This window comes from Chanos chanos, chromosome 10 (assembly GCF_902362185.1).
Source record: "Chanos chanos chromosome 10, fChaCha1.1, whole genome shotgun sequence".
Lineage (NCBI taxonomy): Eukaryota > Metazoa > Chordata > Actinopteri > Gonorynchiformes > Chanidae > Chanos > Chanos chanos.
Window position 1 is genome coordinate 25,798,176 of NC_044504.1, and position 16,885 is coordinate 25,815,060.

The following is a 16,885-nucleotide window of genomic DNA, read 5'->3' on the forward strand; positions in this document are numbered from 1 at the left end:
TTGGTGAACCCCTGCATTCACTGATGTGCATTCCAGTCAGATAAACAAGGCACTTCAACAGTACTCCTAATGAAAGTCTCAGACCCATGATAACTCAACCTATATGTGTCTCTTTATTGGCTTTGTTATGGCTCTTTCGACTTTTACTTTTTTTTTTGGCCAAAGTTACTCTAAAAAGAGTATTCTAATAGATTTGTCAGTCATAATCAACAGTTCTCTTTCAGCTGATTCACTCGACATCACACCATATAGGAATAAGCCTTCAGTGTACTGTCTTGTTGCCTTCCTTCCAAGTTTGTGACCAGATGTTCAATTCAAGTCACATCAATCTATGACCTGCCCCACCCCCATCCTGCTGAATAGCCAATTAAAATTCATCTCAGGTCTCACGCTCCGTTACTGACTTTTTCATGATCAGTACTTGGAAGCTATTAAATTGCAAGGGAAAACCATTTAGTAACAATAGTGCACCGATGTTCAGATACTTCCGAAGCAGTGTCAATAGTTACATTTTTGATAACAATGGTAACAGTAATAAATTGCAGTTGTTGCACTATACATCATGCTTTTCATCCCTTTATAACACATTACGAACAGCCATATTCTAAAATGCTTGAAGAGCTGATAGTGGAATGGGACATTTTTTTAAATGTGCAAAAATACATATTTTTTTGGTCACTTTTTGTTATTTATTTGTTTGTTTGTGGCTCTGCTGAACTGGGCCATGACTGAGTACCTCTGTCTCAGACTGAGCTCTTCTACTGTCTGCTGCACCCAACAACTGCTTAGTGTTGTCTCTGACTACTGATGAATTAGTAACTGAACTGCCATTATAACACCAGGTCCTGGAAACAGGGGGGGAGAGAAACAAATGAGAGAAGGACTTTGAGCATGGACTGGAGGAAAGGTTCACCAGTGTTTTTCTTTTCTTTTTTTTTTTTTTCTTTTGATGAATTATGTGACTTGAACAATACTTGTATTAGCATCCTTATATTTAAAACGACGGCAGTCATATGAAACCAAGACATGAGCCAGCCAAATCATGGCCTAACGAAGTTCCAACGCTTCTAGCTAAATCCGTCAACAGTTCAGAAATGAAGAAAAACGACTGAACCCTTTTAAATTTGAAACGCGCATTTGATATGACCTTGGCTCTCAGAGTGGGACTTAGAGACACAAGTGATTATCTCAGGTGTCTTCCATGCAAACACAATAACGTCAGGGAAACTGCTACAGCTCCTTCATGCATCTACCTGTAACGGAAGCGGGAGCCCATGCGGATAAATCCGGAGCGGGCGGAGCTCTTGTGGACGGGGCCCCGCAAACGGAAGAAGGCATGGTGCTCCACAGCACACTTCCACAGGTGTTTGCAGGCCTTCGGGTGATCCATACGGAACACAAAGGTGTGTTCCTGCTCCTTTCCCTAGAGAAAAAAACCACCAACATTCCTCAAGGGGAAAAAAAAAAAAATCTCCAGATACAAACAAATTCAGGCTTAGAAAGATTTTTTCAAACACAGTGTAAGCCATTTATAACACATGGTACATCTCCTGCATCCAGACAGGCCAACTGAGGACAAACTGCGAATCGCTCTTACATACACAGTGGTGGTTCTCTCTTTGAACAGGTTCTTTTTCCGTTCAGGCAATTGCAGTTTTCATGTGACTCGAAGGGCTAGATGAATAGGTTACCCCGCAGTGTACAGATGCTCATTAATCTAATTTCCATCAACCCTCATGAGGCAAATGAAATTCTTTCTCGGGCCTTAATCAGCTGTGCCTTGCAGTCACTGCTTCAGCAATGCCCTGCTGATTCTTTGATATTCAACGGTATGCTAAGAGCGTATCATATGATAAAGGCTTACGAGGAGAACAGCACACAGCTTGACACACAGCAGCCAAATGAAGACAAAGGCAAGGAACTCCTGTGGGAAGAACACCTTAGAGATGAATACAGCCTTGTCTAAACGGCTGACTGAATAAATCAAACCCTGATTTAGTGCTTTAATGCTCCTCTCTTTTTCTCTTTCACACAAAACATAATCAGTGACACACACACACACACACACACACACACACACACAAAAGACTATACTTTGACTCAAACATGTGAACACAACAGCAATTCTTTAATTTTTGCTCACTTTCAAACCTTTCACATTAGATTGAGTCTCACACTGCAATCGTTTCTTATACTTCACTCCTCTCGCAGTCACGGCAGCTTAAAGTAAGACTCATTCACCATACATGCCGCTCAACGACTCAAACGCTGACTGAGGCTCACGTTGTGATCATATCAGAGTCTCTGTGGATAAGGGCTCATTGTCTTCTGGTGTAATATGATGGGAGTGCTGAAGGGTGGCGTGAGAGTGTGAGAGATGCTGCCTGCCCCGGTCAGCCTGGCTCCAGTGATGAGTAGCACTTTTTATATGTTAGCGGCTCTGCTTTTTAATAGAGTGCTAAGTGCTCCACATGCCACGCATGCCTGAGGGGGGGGGCAGTGTTTTATCAGGTCTTACTGGAGAGCCGCCAGCACCCTCAATCAGCCTATTGCATCAGTGAGGGTAAGCTCGCCGTACTACTCTACACGCCTGTACGCATACAAACCAAAAGACACATGCGAGGAAAATGCAAGCTAACAGCTCTATGGTATACATGTGTATACATACAAACCAAAAGACACATGTGAGGGTAATCCAATCAAATCAGATATGAGCTGCTTAAAGAAACGTATCAGTATGTGATCATATGCCAACCAATTTTCTATGAATGATGCATTTCAGCAGACTACCACTGGCTACACTCACAGTGAACAGCTTAAATAAAAATGTTCTGTTCCACAAACATGACTTTTTTTTGTATTTACACAAAGAATTCTGACAAGGCACAGGCGCGCGCGCGTGCGCACACACACACACACACACACACACACACACACACACACACACTCTTCACTGCTAATGAGCCCATCCTGGGAGGCAGATTCAGATGACTGGGCAACAGGACCTGCTGCAGGTGGAACTAAGAGCATTCCACGAAGAAGTGCCCACTCTTATTAAAGAGGCTTTCAGTGCAGCCAGCCTCTGGGCAACATAATAAAACAGTTTCATTTTCAGCTCAATCCTGGGTAACGTTAGAGGATTTCTTACAAGAATCCGCACGACAGGAACACTTTCAAGTTTTAAATATATCTCTAAAGCAAGAAAAGAAGCTCTCAATCCCCAAACACACCCCCCTCCCCTCAACTCCACACACAGGCAGACAGAAAAAGAACAACAAAAACTATTTCGTAGCTGTATTCCACTGGGAGATAGAAGCTTCTCCTATTCAAAAACCAGCTAAGGTCATGAACGCTTGCACTGCTGAGTAGTGTAAATACAAATGTTCTGTCCTCATGTACATAAAACTGCAGGTCAAACTGCTTTGGTTAAGGCAGATATTACTGGACTAAGACAGTGATCATAGGTAGTAAGGAAAACCTTTTTACGTCTTACCATATTTCACCGTGATAACACGAGGCTGCGACACAAGGTACAGAAATACACTGTGATAAACGGCGGAATTGAAAGAGGACAGACTGGAAGCAAGAGACCGCAGCCGAGAGTCAGCGCTAAGGCAATACCACACACTAATCCTCCATTGGAAAAGGGTAGCCGGGGTGGAAGGGAGAGAAAGAGAGATAGTAGTAAATAATAGTTTGTTCTTTACCTCCTCTGTCTCTTGCATTACCTGATTGTCATCCTCCACCACTACCAGAGTCAATTTGTTTTTCTTAAAGTCCAGGCGAGTGATCTTCGGCCTGAAAAGGGATTTAAAAGCATCAACACTCACTGCGATTTCATCACTGACCTATGCTTTGATTTTTAACATGGTGTGCTGAGCAGATTTAATCAGAGAGAGAAAAAAAAGGCAGAACCCACCAGAAAAAAAGGCCGATTTTTGTCTCCCCCTCAAACACCAGGACTCCAGTGGGTGTCAGTCCTAAACTGTATTCGTTTCCATCTCGTGCCTACAGCCACAATACAGTGAGCAGTGCAACATGTCTCGACACATCACCTATGTAGATCTGAATATATCGGTATATCTGTACTGTATATATCTGTACACATGATAAACGAGAACATCTGTCCAGGTAAGTGGATAACAATCTTAAATTTACTTGAATTTCTCTAGAAAAATGAAGAGATTAAACCAGGGGAGTATTTCGCAAAATAATGCCCAAGTGTGTATACGGGTGCGGACAATCATTTATATATCTGAAAACGGCATCACCAACTAAAATTAATATGACAAACATTAAACAGAGAAAGTCCATGGGGCAGTGTTGCTGACACAGCTAAAGCTGGGTCTAAAACTACAACAAGATTTTCAAAAGTAGAATATCCATTAACAGTGACATTTACTCAATGACTGGAACAAATCTTTTCCAGGAAACAGCCCCTGTGTCTTAATTGGTCAATACAGCCAGCGTTTGTTTACCTTCACCATATGCATGTCTACTCCATACATCTCCAGCCACTTGGCTTTGTTCAGGTAGTTTATCTCAGCCTGAGCAGGAGTCTGCCCTCTGAAAGGACAGATAACACAGAGTTAGAGATCACAGGCCAAGGAAAGGAGTACAATACGATACGATACGATACGATATGAGAGGATTACACTTTGAGTTTCTTCTATAATAAAAGACACACCAGTTACGAAACGTCATTGGTCCAATTAAAGATGCATCGAGGGCAAAGCTATGCCACTTCACAAATACACAGATTACATTGGCTTATAATGCATTTGTATGAGCTTTCTTATCAGTCATGCTTTGATTCAAATTACTCCTGTCCCCAAAGCAGAGGTGTACATTACTATAAAACATTTTAAAAACACAGCACATAGAACACCTGAACTAAGCTACGTGTCTCCCATATGTTCCTGTTTAAAGAGGTTTCAGTACAGACTTTACAGTCATGATTTATGTTTATAAACTGCTGAGGTCAACAGTAGTGCCAAGGCCGAGCGGATGGGGTAGATACCGAAACGATCTACAGCACTGCCCTACATATGACTTCAAGAGAATACCTACATCTGCTTTAAATGCAAACTTCCTCTGAAACAGCAGTGTCTACCGTGGTATTAGGTGATGGACTCAGTTTTTATTGGGGGCATGCCGCCTCTTGCATCACCTGCACTCTTTCCAGGCGTTATAGATGGCCAGCTCCATCTCCTCTGTCTGGTCTGGGATGAAGCGGAATTCTGAGACAAGGTCAGAGCCGTGCTCGGCAGGGTCGCAGTCGCCCAACTCGGCTTAAAGGTGAAAGGGTCAAACATTAATTGAGAGTCCGTGGTATTGGCCTAAACACTACTCTTCCTTTTTAAGGCAAGTTATCCTGAAGATTTACATTTAAATGCATCATCTTTTTTTTTCAGAATAAACATAGACTCAGTGTCAATCAGAACTAGGATAACTAGGCAAACAGATAAAGTCAGGGCCTAAAAAAAAAAATTCTTTCAAATCATATAACAGAACGGTGTGTAAGTAGATATCTTTCAGAACATGACAATAAGACGTACTAAAATTTGTCAGTCGGTATGGAACCTCCTGTCACCCAGTTACAGATCAGGTTTAAGGCTATCTGACAGCAGGTCAGAGTGTGCCCAACACACACATGCTCTCTTCCAGGTCATCCAATCATATTCTGCCAAGAGATTACCTCCTTGTCTCTCTGTCAAGGAGTGTTTTTTTTCCAGCTAGCCATCACTGACTGTTCACTAAAGCAAGTGCCTAGACTGGTGCACAGAAAAATACCTGGGACTGCAATTTGTGTTGCGATAGAACTGAGCATTGCAAATAAATAGATCAGACGGCAGTTCCCCATTTAGTGGTTGTATGAGGTTCCACTTCACAGAGATTGTATGACTGTGCCCAAGTGTATTGGCCTATTTGTAAAACTGACAAAGCAAAACTAAAAAACAAAACAAAAAACAACAATACAAAACAAAACAACGACACCCCCCCCCCCAATCAAGCACAGCAGGATGTGACTGTAGAATTTCACACCAGCATGGGCCATTTTAAAGTATTGTCCCTCAATTCAGGCTCGTGAGGCATTTGATCAGAAAGGGTTTAAAACTCAATTTTGTATCTATCAAAAGCATAAAACGGATGCGAACAGTGCCTGTATGACTGTGCATTTCTGACAGAAAAAGTTGTGTCCAGCAGTGTTTTTCTCAGCGCTGTGCAGAATGCAGTGTGTGTGTGTGTGTCTGTGTGTGTGAGAGAGAGAGAGAGAGAGAGAGAGAGAGAGAGAGGGAGAGGGAGAGAGAGTGAAACATGTGGCATCAGGCCTGTGGTCCTTGGATGATTTCTGTGAGAAGACAGAGTAAAGGAGGGGTGCGTGGATTAGGGGGCCTTTCTCTAAGGTTCAGACTCTAATGAGCTGGCATTTACCCCAGAGAGAGACAGCAAGAGACAGAGAGAAAAGGAGGGAGCAAAGCAGAGACACAGTGAGAGAGAGAGAGAGAGAGAGAGAGAGAGAGAGAGAGAGAGAGAGAGAGAGAGGGAGAGGGAGAGGGAGAGAGAGAGAGAGAGAGAACCCCTACTAATTTCCCAGAAACTTCAGGACAGAAGTCTGAAATCCAAGACAATCCAACTGTACAATACACAGTGAGTCTCTCTGGAGTATATACACTGCAGAATCACTCTCTCTGGGGTATATACACTACACAGTGAGTCTCTCTGGAGTATATACACTGCACAGTGAGTCTCTCTGGAGTATATACACTGCAGAGTCAATCTCTCTGGAGTATATACCCTGCAGAGTCAATCTCTCCGGAGTATATACCCTGCAGAGTCAATCTCTCCGGAGTATATACCCTGCAGAGTCAATCTCTCCGGAGTATATACCCTGCAGAGTCAATCTCTCTGGAGTATATACCCTGCAGAGTCAATCTCTCTGGAGTATATACCCTGCAGAGTCAATCTCTCTGGAGTATATACCCTGCAGAGTCAATCTCTCTGGAGTATATACCCTGCAGAGTCAATCTCTCTGGAGTATATACACTGCAGAATCACTCTCTCTGGAGTATATACCCTGCAGAGTCAATCTCTCTGGAGTATATACCCTGCAGAGTCAATCTCTCTGGAGTATATACCCTGCAGAGTCAATCTCTCTGGAGTATATACCCTGCAGAGTCAATCTCTCTGGAATATATACCCTGCAGAGTCAATCTCTCTGGAGTATATAGACTACACAGTGAGTCTCTCTGGAGTATATAGACTACACAGTGAGTCTCTCTGGAGTATATAGACTACACAGTGAGTCTCTCTGGAGTATATAGACTACACAGTGAGTCTCTCTGGAGTATATAGACTACACAGTGAGTCTCTCTGAAGACAAGAAGCACAAGGGCTGCAACTCAGAGTTTCAGTGACAATATTGTCACATATCAACCAACATGAGACAAAACAATATTCTCCCAAGTCTTTTGGTTTGACAAGGTTTGATCCTCCTACCCAAGTATCCCATTAGGATCATGAAATCTTAAGAGAAAGGTCATGGTAAACTACAAAGCATCTTTCATGTCCTATCACAGCAACTTCAAATGGGTCTATGTGTCCCTTGCTCTATGACTGAGTGTAGGAGTGTCAAAAAATGCTCTATGGGTTGTCTACATGCAGAGGCTCCACTTACCCTGTAGGGAGAAAGCTGCTAACTCCACAGCTGTGTTGAATGGGCACCCCAACCTGCATTCAAATAGCAAAAGACACACTCCTTAGTCATTAGATTGATATGAGCTTTTAGCTAAATACTTCTCCAATTTACTTATAAAGCCACATATAAGGCTGTCTTTTGCTAAACCCCTAGTCTTCACAGGCATGTTCTGTTACCTTTACATTGATAGTGCATAAATACATGAGCAAATAGTAGCATCGGCCTGACTGGCCACAATAAACAGATCAGTGTCAGCTCTGTGGCTGCTTATAGAAATCTATCACTAGAAAACAGCCTAAGATTCCCAACATTCAACAGGCTCTTCATGTAGACCTTCCAACATTCGACAGACTCTTAATGTAGACCTCCCAGACCCTACCTTACAGCTCTCTCAGAGGTTACTAAACCCCAACCAAACCAAAATTGATACTAATAATTTCACAATCTGCTTAGGGATGTAAATAATTCTATTCCAGTCATTAAACGCAAATCCCTTAAGCTTCTTAGTAGCAATGTTTATTAATGCCCGTGATATGTGCATGTATGTAACGTTGTCAACACGGACTGGGAATTCCAACCATTTTCATTTCTGTTCTGAGAACAAAGCCAACGTGATACAGGCGATGTGCGATTTAAATGGCTCTCGCGCTGCTGAAGAGGAAACGTTTAAAAAAGGTTTCAAAAATGCTCTCTACTCACTTGCCACTGAGGATATCTTGCTTCAGCTGCAGCACAAAAAGGTATCTGTGTGGAGGGAGCAAAAAAAAAAAATAAGACGTGAGGATTTTCTTTTTTTTATTCTAAAACAGTCTCATGTGAATGATACCTGCAAAACTGATAAACACAGTGGAACAAAACCGATCATTTTGGAACATATGGAACTTGCCTTGTTAACTCCTCATGAAGGTTGTTGGGTTCTGAGGAATAGAACTTGACCCTCATGTGAAGGCAATACGGGGGCCCAACTGCAGCATTTGAAAAATTACAGGCATTAATACAATTTACACCCGTTCATTAAGCTAATGCTGTTCAACAGAGGAGCTGTCATTTAATATGTCAAAAGTCACATGCTTCTGATACAAGCTCGTGGTTGCGTGCCCAGTTCAAGGTCACAACATCAGAGAGCTGTTCTGCACCCTTCCTGCTTTGGGACTATTTCTCTTTCCGCTACAAAAATATTAATGAGCATATTGTTAGCTCAGACCACGGCCTAACACACTATGCCACTGGAAAATACATGAAAAAAGGCAACCCTACCACAAGACAGAAACAAGCAGACAGGAAGACTACAGGGAAACATTAAAGGGAGATGTATACTGACAACTGAGTGTAAACATGCGGGATATTGGGAGGAAATTCTTGTCTACATGAGCAAAACAAAGCAAGTATATGAGTGACTACATAACTTTCTAAAGGCATGATGCTTAAGCGGATAAATCTCTCTGCTGTCTACATTCTACACTCCTTCACATCTTGATCTCTCTTTCCTCTTTATGGTTAGATTGTAACTAGTCAGGACTGAGCCCTGGATAAAATAAACTCTGAATTGAGGCAGTCTAATGTTTAAAGTCAGTTTATAACCACATACCCTGTTTATTATGAGGTCAGGATATACAAGCTCCTGACTGAGGGACACTGGTCAGATGATGAAGTGGTGTACTTACTTTTGACTTGCTTTTTAATGCTTTTTGTAACATCCAGCCAATGCTGCAAATAGAGGAGAACAACACATTTAACCAGTGATACCAAAACTGATTCAAAGTGCCAACAACCTACAATCAAATCTAAACATATAAAAAACATAAAAAAAAAAGAAGAAAAAAGAAAAATTCAGGCATCACTCTGAGCTCAAACTTAACTTCTATAGAACAGTAACTGGCCAAGAAAGTCTGCCAATTTCACAGTGACCCTAAAAAAAAAAAAACCCTTGTTGACCACCCCGATGTTGTCCTACTATATTCAACCTCTGATATCAGTAGCATATGTCACAGTGTTCAAAATAAAGCCATACCTCCCAGCAAGTATTACGATCGATACAGCTTATCAATATAGCACTCGCACACCATATTTTAACCCTGTGCAACATGTCACCGTGACAAAAATATCTGACGGGGAGAGAAAAACGCAGCCCATGCTAGGCTCCCTTCCTGAAAATTCCAGAAAGTTGTGTTTAATTTGCTGGACTTGGCTGGGAGTTCTGAGGCTGTGAGGCATGAACAATGCAGAGGAGAGAGGGAGGGAGGGAGGGAGGGAGAGAGAGAGAGAGGGAGAACAGAAGGTCCCACTCTCCTCTCCCCCACATTCCTCTCATCGACACTCCCTCTCTCCCTCTCTCTCTCCATGCTCTACACAGTTGCAACTGGAGCTTGGAACCCTGTTCTGCCATCATGCTGACTAAAAATGGCGTAACTGGATAATCATTAACTTAGATGAGCATTTCAAAACTCAAGCAGGTTGATTTGTTTAGTTTGACTGTGAGAGTCTTCAGAACTACTCTGAAACTCACTGCAGAGGTACTGTGATATTCACTCACCGGTACTTGAGCAGAGTCCATGAAGCGAAGTCCAAAGTAGTCCTTCTCTACAATGTCCAGATGATACATGATCTGGTCAAACAACTCCTCACCTTTGGCTTTTTTCTGTAAACAGAGAGTGAGAGAAAGAGAGAGGAACTTCAAAATCTTGCAAAGAAGGAGGCACAGTAAAATCATATCTTTACCCTAAAAGAACTAAACTCAGCAAAAAACATCCAATCTGGTGGGGAAAAGGTGTCCCTGTCAGTCACTTTCTGTTATGTAAACAGTGTTACAACCTGTTGAAATATGTAGAATCAGTGATGGCAGTATTAGATCTTAGACTATCCAAGGCAACTGCTGTGGGGACCAGTACAGAAACAGCAAGATGTCTGTACACTGTTAAGCCCTGTGGGAGAGATGACTGATCCATTACAGAGTGGGCTTTTATTTCGCTCGTTTGGAGACAAAATGCTAATCTGTAGACGCCCCAACATGTAACCCTCCTTCATAGCTGTTTTGTACATTTGTAGAAAAATACAGAGATTATTTCACTAAATATGGCATATTTGTCTCAAGATTAAATCTACAGCAACTAGCGCTGCCTCTTAGCACTAAATTTAACATCCAGTAACAGATGACTTAATTTCACCACAACAAATTTGATCAAATTTTCTTTTTTTTTTTCCCTATTGTCTCTGAAATGTAAGGGTCTTTAAGAGATGAAGCCTGAACAGCTGGAAAATAATTTAGTGCAAGCACCTAAAGAACTTCAAAACAACCACGTCAGGATCCAATGCCGGAATGAGCAAAGGCTGATCATTTTTCATTCTGCTCTCGGACAAGTCGTACCAGCCTCTGCACTGCTCAAATGCAAGCGGCTTCTGTATAGTAATGCCAACCAGCAAACAGTAGCGAGAGCGGCTCTGTAGTTACCATGGTAACCCAGAGTAGGCCCCAGCAACTGTTCACTCCCACCTCTACTCAGCCTGACTTTAAAAACTGTGCCTCTGCACCATCTCATCAGACAAGTGATCCACAGACAGGCCAATGAAAACAAAAGGATCCTAGATCTTTGCGTCCTGCTCTCCCAAAGACAAAGGCGAAAACCAAAGGAGGGACTTTGCACTCAGTTGTTTAAGTTGCACGTCAAGGCGCATACAAACTCAAGGTTATGGAGTGAGTATGGGATATTTTAAAAGATAAAAAATACAGAAAACTTCCATTTTGGTTTTGTTTGTATTTCCACCCAAGGTCTACGCTGACACAGCTCTCTACTTGAAATGAGGAAAAACAAGAACCCTGATAGAGATGATTCAGACTCACCGACCTAATCTTAGCCTAACAGTTATCACTCACACACTAGTACACTCATCGTCATGGAAAACAACGCAAAAAAAAAAAATGTTGAAAAAAATAAGGAAAACCAAAATAAAGACTTTACAGACAGGTACCAAGCGCATCTGCGTCAAGAAAAAACGAAAACCTCTGGGCAAACAGATACTCCCATTAGCACTGAACCTGTTGTGCCCACTCGTGCCTCTTGATGATGGGAGATGGTTTGGTGACAACGCCGTGAAGCATGGTTTTGGGCACGGTGCTTCCGTAGCCTCAGCTCTTGAGTGCGGGGCATGGCGGACATGCGGACACTCACGCAGGCCCCAGAGAGTTGGCATTTCGGATAAAGCGCCCCAGCAGGGCTGTGAGAGCTAACACAAAGGGCCCATTGTGTGCTCCAGTGAACCCCCGGCTCTGGACCCACATTGTTCACCCAAGGGTTTCCAGTCTGCCAGGCACACAATCTGCCTTCAGAGGTGGAGTAACATTCCTCGGCCTGCTTCCTACATGCAAGTCATAGGCAACTAGGCAAGGGAGAGAACAAAGAGGAATGAGATATGGCCCGAATCACTCCTTCAGAGTACATGGGGCTCCCCCTAAGTGAATGAGGCTCCACTCTGTTGGTTTAGATTTGGTGGGAAGGATGCCTTGGTGTCAGGGCTGCTGAATCTTTACAAATTTACAGCCATCCTTTGACTGTGCCACCACTTTAAGAAAGCATAAGAGGAGTAACCATGGGGAAGGTATCTGAGATGAATGGTTGAGACTGGATCCTGCTAGATGTTTGAGCTGCGTGATGACTTCTTTTCTCAGTGAAAGCACGGAGCTGATCTGATTCAAACTAGAAAACTGTTTGTCCACCTGCTCTCAGACAGAGAAAGTTACATTTATGTTTTTGGTACATAATTCAACAGAGGAGGACTCCTTTTAAAAGGGGGAAAAAAAACCCTTGAAAACCCCCAAACCTAGTTTTGAACACAAAGATGTCATCTGAATGTTTTGAACTCTGGGCAGCATACCACTGCTATAGCCCGTTTACTTTATGCTGCAACTGTGATGACAGTGATAAGATTGTTTACTCTCAAAAATTAAGAGCTATTTGTCAACAAGTGTTTATCTGGAGTTATCTATAGTTTGACTTGACTATAGTTAGACAGAACTGGTAAACTAAATGAACGGAACTGCACATCTGTTGCAGAACAAAGCTAATTCAGGGCAAGTCAGAGCTGATTAAAATCTCAGAGTAATTTGAACCAGAGCATGGAAAGAATGGCTGCACTTGCTACTCCCATGACAATCAACAGTTTCAACTGTGACCCCATGAGAATCTCTGCTAACAAACCACTCAGATCCCTATCAGCTAAGGGCAAATGTAGAACCACCACCACCCTTGTATAACAGACATCTACATCATCTGGCTTCTGCACTTTATCATTCAAGAGCCAAGAGTCAATTAATTGAAGAGCCATGTCTGTGTGTCATCACCATGACTCTGACTGGATGAACAATGAAGTAAATGTAAATCGTTAGGTTTAAGTCAATTACCCATAGAAAAATGACACTGTACAGCTGACACATTAAGAACAAAATGCTGCACAATCAAACACAGGTACAAAATTACTGATGGCTTGTGAAAAACACTTTGGCCCACAAATGAATAACAAAAACAGCTGCTTCATGTATGTGGAGTTGTTACCGTTAGTATCACACTTCTCCAAACAGACTTTTGTTCACTGGTGGTGACAATGACTCATAGCTGTAGTCTTTAATCACAGAGGAAAAATATGTCTTACAGAACTGCTGCATTCACCGCTGCCAATTCATCTGCACAAGAAACCCAGCCAACTATATTCCCATAGACTCCAGGCCACAGCCAGCGAAAGGGCTGGGATTTCAACCTCACAGAGAGTAATCTTCCAGTCCTGTGTCATCACTCCAACCTCTGGGAGGTCTGTTGTTAACCACAAGTCAATCCACAGGTGGGAGACTCCTTTAGTGCTATCCCACACATGAATAAACAGAGGCATAACGGGCTGGAGGGTCTTCCTAGGACTTCTCCATTCACCATCCACAGGACTAGGTGTTTTGAAGGATTCATGCTATTATGACTGACCTGCATCTATAACCAATCATGTATGATCAGGTGATCACAACCACGGGGTTCGAGTCAATCTTTCTGTTGTTCATTAACATGCAGAAACTAACTCATAGTCTGTAAACAGCTTATAAACTGAGAGTGCATCTGAATGGAACAGTGCGTGGAGTCCAGCAGATTTTGAGTAAAACCCATTGAAACTTTGAGCTTGTACTATTGTGACAGCTGGTCCTGATAGAGCAAAATGAACTACAATGGATTACAAACGTGTTCCCAAATAACAGCAGGTAGCAGAATACACACCTGGAACCAAAACCTGCTCAACAACTGATATAAATACTTCTCCGTTAAGAGCTGCAGAACCACCTTGCGTAACAGATCACAGACATAAGATTGTGAGATTGCTACACCCTGTGAAACACCAGAACCACATTTGTCACTGTGCCACATCTACCAGTCAACAAATGAAAGACCAAGAGATTCATATACCAACATACACAAAAGCAAAGTTCATTACCGGCATCGCTGCGGTGCAAGGTGCTGCGAAATATTCTGGAAATGTGGTAACATGAAGCCAGTACTTTCCCTTACAAAGTAACGAATTGGGAATCAGACATGTACTTACAGGCAGGTCGACACTGACATCTGTGCCATCTAGCAGGGAAACTCGACAGGTGATAATGGATTTGGCATCACCAGCGGCAGGGATATGTGTGGTGGCTCTTTGGGCCTCTCGGAGCCTTGCTTTCTCTGCGTGCTTGCGGATGGATCGCCGGCCCAGAGTCCGGCGGAGAAAACTCAACATGGTAAGGAGCTAATGAACCCTTCCTTAATCCTCTGAGACACAGAAACAAGAATGTTATAACAAACCAGGTTTACGGATACATTTTTTCCTCTTTTGTATTATTATTTTATTTCACTCTACTGATCATTGTGCAACAAAAATGAAAAGAATAATAAATACGTTCAACATGAAACCATCTCAGTTAAATAGGATCAAGATAGAACTACATGTAGATTGAGTGCATATTTTGCGAAGACTATTATAAGGGTTTTCAAATTACTCCAGTGAAGCTAAGAAATGGGGTACGATTAACCTCATGCCCACTTGCTTCAGTTTAGATAGTTGAGGTGAACTGTTTGACGAGTAGCACGATAAATATTCTTCTAGGACTTGACAAAATCGTGGAGACTTAAATCGGAATGGTCCTTGTTAGTTCAGAATCTTCCGTAAGTAATGCCTATTGGTAAATATGATGATTTGAAACGTATGTGTGCTATAGTATTTGTAGTTAAAATTGTCATAATCTGACATTTTAAACTACCGGGTGGCGATGCATTCAATTACTTCATCGCAACCTGTTGCGCTCTACAGAAGTGGCGAACGTTATTGCCACAAAAAATACATTTACCCTCTAAAAGGGGAAAAATCTTGATTTCAAAACCTTAAACACTGAATAAAACTGTAATTTACGCGTTCATCTTATAACAAAAATACGAAAATGCGAAGTTAAAGACAGGAGTTTTAAGTTGTGTTGCTGAAGAGCGGTCCTTACGGAGATTCCCACTTGTGGATCCTACGTCCGAAGACAAAACGATACTTACGAGAGGTTTGTCGCTATTCCGTTAAAAATATTCCTTTTGTAATTGCAGCAGTCAACAGAAAATATTTTTGTATCGCCAGCTATCCATGTTTAATCCGTAATTCTCCCAAAAACACATATCCCAAAGTACAATAGCTAGCTAATTTTCCAGGTCCAAGAGATGAGGGAGGCTGAATTTCATTCCGGAAATGACGTTAGCACAAAGCCCTAACAAAAGTGGATTTGCATTTAAATGGGTTGATCGTAGGGCCCTTTCTGTGTCCCATATCATCCAAACAGGACAACTGACCATTTAACAGAGGATAACGATATCACTGCAGTGTTCTCCTTTACATACTCAGGAAAAACTCAGCGGAAACGCTATCCACGTGGAAATAAAGGTATTTACATAACTTGTTAATTATTATCATGAAAGTGCCATCGTTATGGTGTCATAGTTATAATTTAGTTTAGTTTAGTTTAGTACACCAGTTAAGGTAACAAAATCCCCTAATCTAGTGTATAAGAACCTCCTGAAGTTTTCCTGATCCAAAAAGTGTCTTCATTATCATGCACAGACCCACTGATACCAGTTGTGTGGATCTCTAACTTTTAGTTGACTTTTCATATGTATTGCTTAATCTTTCATGCACACGCAGAAATGCATTTGAAAGACAGATCTACTATTTGTTTTTGTTACCAACACAAACAGTTATTATACTGGCATTACTACAATTATATCATTTAAAGATGTCATCTGCTGTAAAGTACACAGGTAATTACAGGTGTCTTCTATTTTTACAACAGCACCACCCACTGGTCACTGTGCTTGTTTTGACCATTGGCTCAAAAGTTCTTTACGTTAGGTATCACATGTTTCGATGACCAAAATGGTTTTTATTGGTAACCAAAGTCTTGAGACACCTGGATCCTGTGGGTAAGATGTAAGTAACCAGTGATATCTTAAGGAAATGGCAAACTTCAGATATTGATCACTCAGTCACTTAAAACCAATGGGCATGGTGAATAAGCCATATGATTTACCTGTCATCAGTGGACATGACAAAGATCAGATTGTGCTTGTGAACACTTATAGATGCCTGAATGGTCAACAGGTGATTGAATATTACTCCGTAAATGTGTAGTAACCTGCTGAATTAAAACAGGTGTATTCAACAAAGTCTATGTCATAAATAGGCTGAGATTCACATAATTTAACAGTTCTGTGGCAGACGTTTCCACAAAATGAACTGTTGCTGTCTAGAGAGGGGCAAACCCCAAGAAACAGACTGCTGAAAATTGGTCTAGCTTAGTATCTGTACAACTGTCTGCCCACAAAAAGATTTTGTTTCGTGATAGTTAAAATTGAAAAATGTTTCAACAGCCAAAATAAATAATCATTTTCGTTATGCTGTAAAGATGCTCGATTAAGTTTGTCTCAACAGAAATATGGATTTTGATGTGCGAAAAACATTTCACAAATTACAGCATAAGAATTTACAGCATAAACAGCCATGGAGGCAGACTTTTTCTCATTTTTAGCAGCCACACTTTTAATAATTCATATCTATCCATATAAACATATTCAAAGCATTGTCAGAGTCCTAAAGTAAGTAAATGAATAATTGAAGAAATAATCAAAGACCTCTGGTCTAAGC

The 16,885-nt window shown here is 41.7% G+C and overlaps 1 protein-coding gene across 1 annotated transcript in view; it reads right to left on the minus strand.

The window, feature by feature from the left end:
• Positions 1-15,398, minus strand: part of epb41l5 (erythrocyte membrane protein band 4.1 like 5) — a 33,030-nt gene extending 17,632 nt beyond the window's left edge. The window contains exons 1-12 of the mRNA XM_030786041.1: positions 15,250-15,398; positions 14,270-14,481; positions 10,233-10,337; positions 9,364-9,406; positions 8,586-8,664; positions 8,399-8,443; positions 7,679-7,731; positions 5,171-5,291; positions 4,479-4,566; positions 3,920-4,008; positions 3,708-3,798; positions 1,254-1,423 (exon numbers count right to left, since the gene is read on the minus strand). Of these exons, the coding sequence (XP_030641901.1) occupies positions 1,254-1,423; positions 3,708-3,798; positions 3,920-4,008; positions 4,479-4,566; positions 5,171-5,291; positions 7,679-7,731; positions 8,399-8,443; positions 8,586-8,664; positions 9,364-9,406; positions 10,233-10,337; positions 14,270-14,449 (1,064 nt within the window). The 5' untranslated portion in view covers positions 14,450-14,481; positions 15,250-15,398. The remainder of the gene's footprint in view (positions 1-1,253; positions 1,424-3,707; positions 3,799-3,919; positions 4,009-4,478; positions 4,567-5,170; positions 5,292-7,678; positions 7,732-8,398; positions 8,444-8,585; positions 8,665-9,363; positions 9,407-10,232; positions 10,338-14,269; positions 14,482-15,249) is intronic.
• Positions 15,399-16,885: the final 1,487 nt, after the last annotated feature.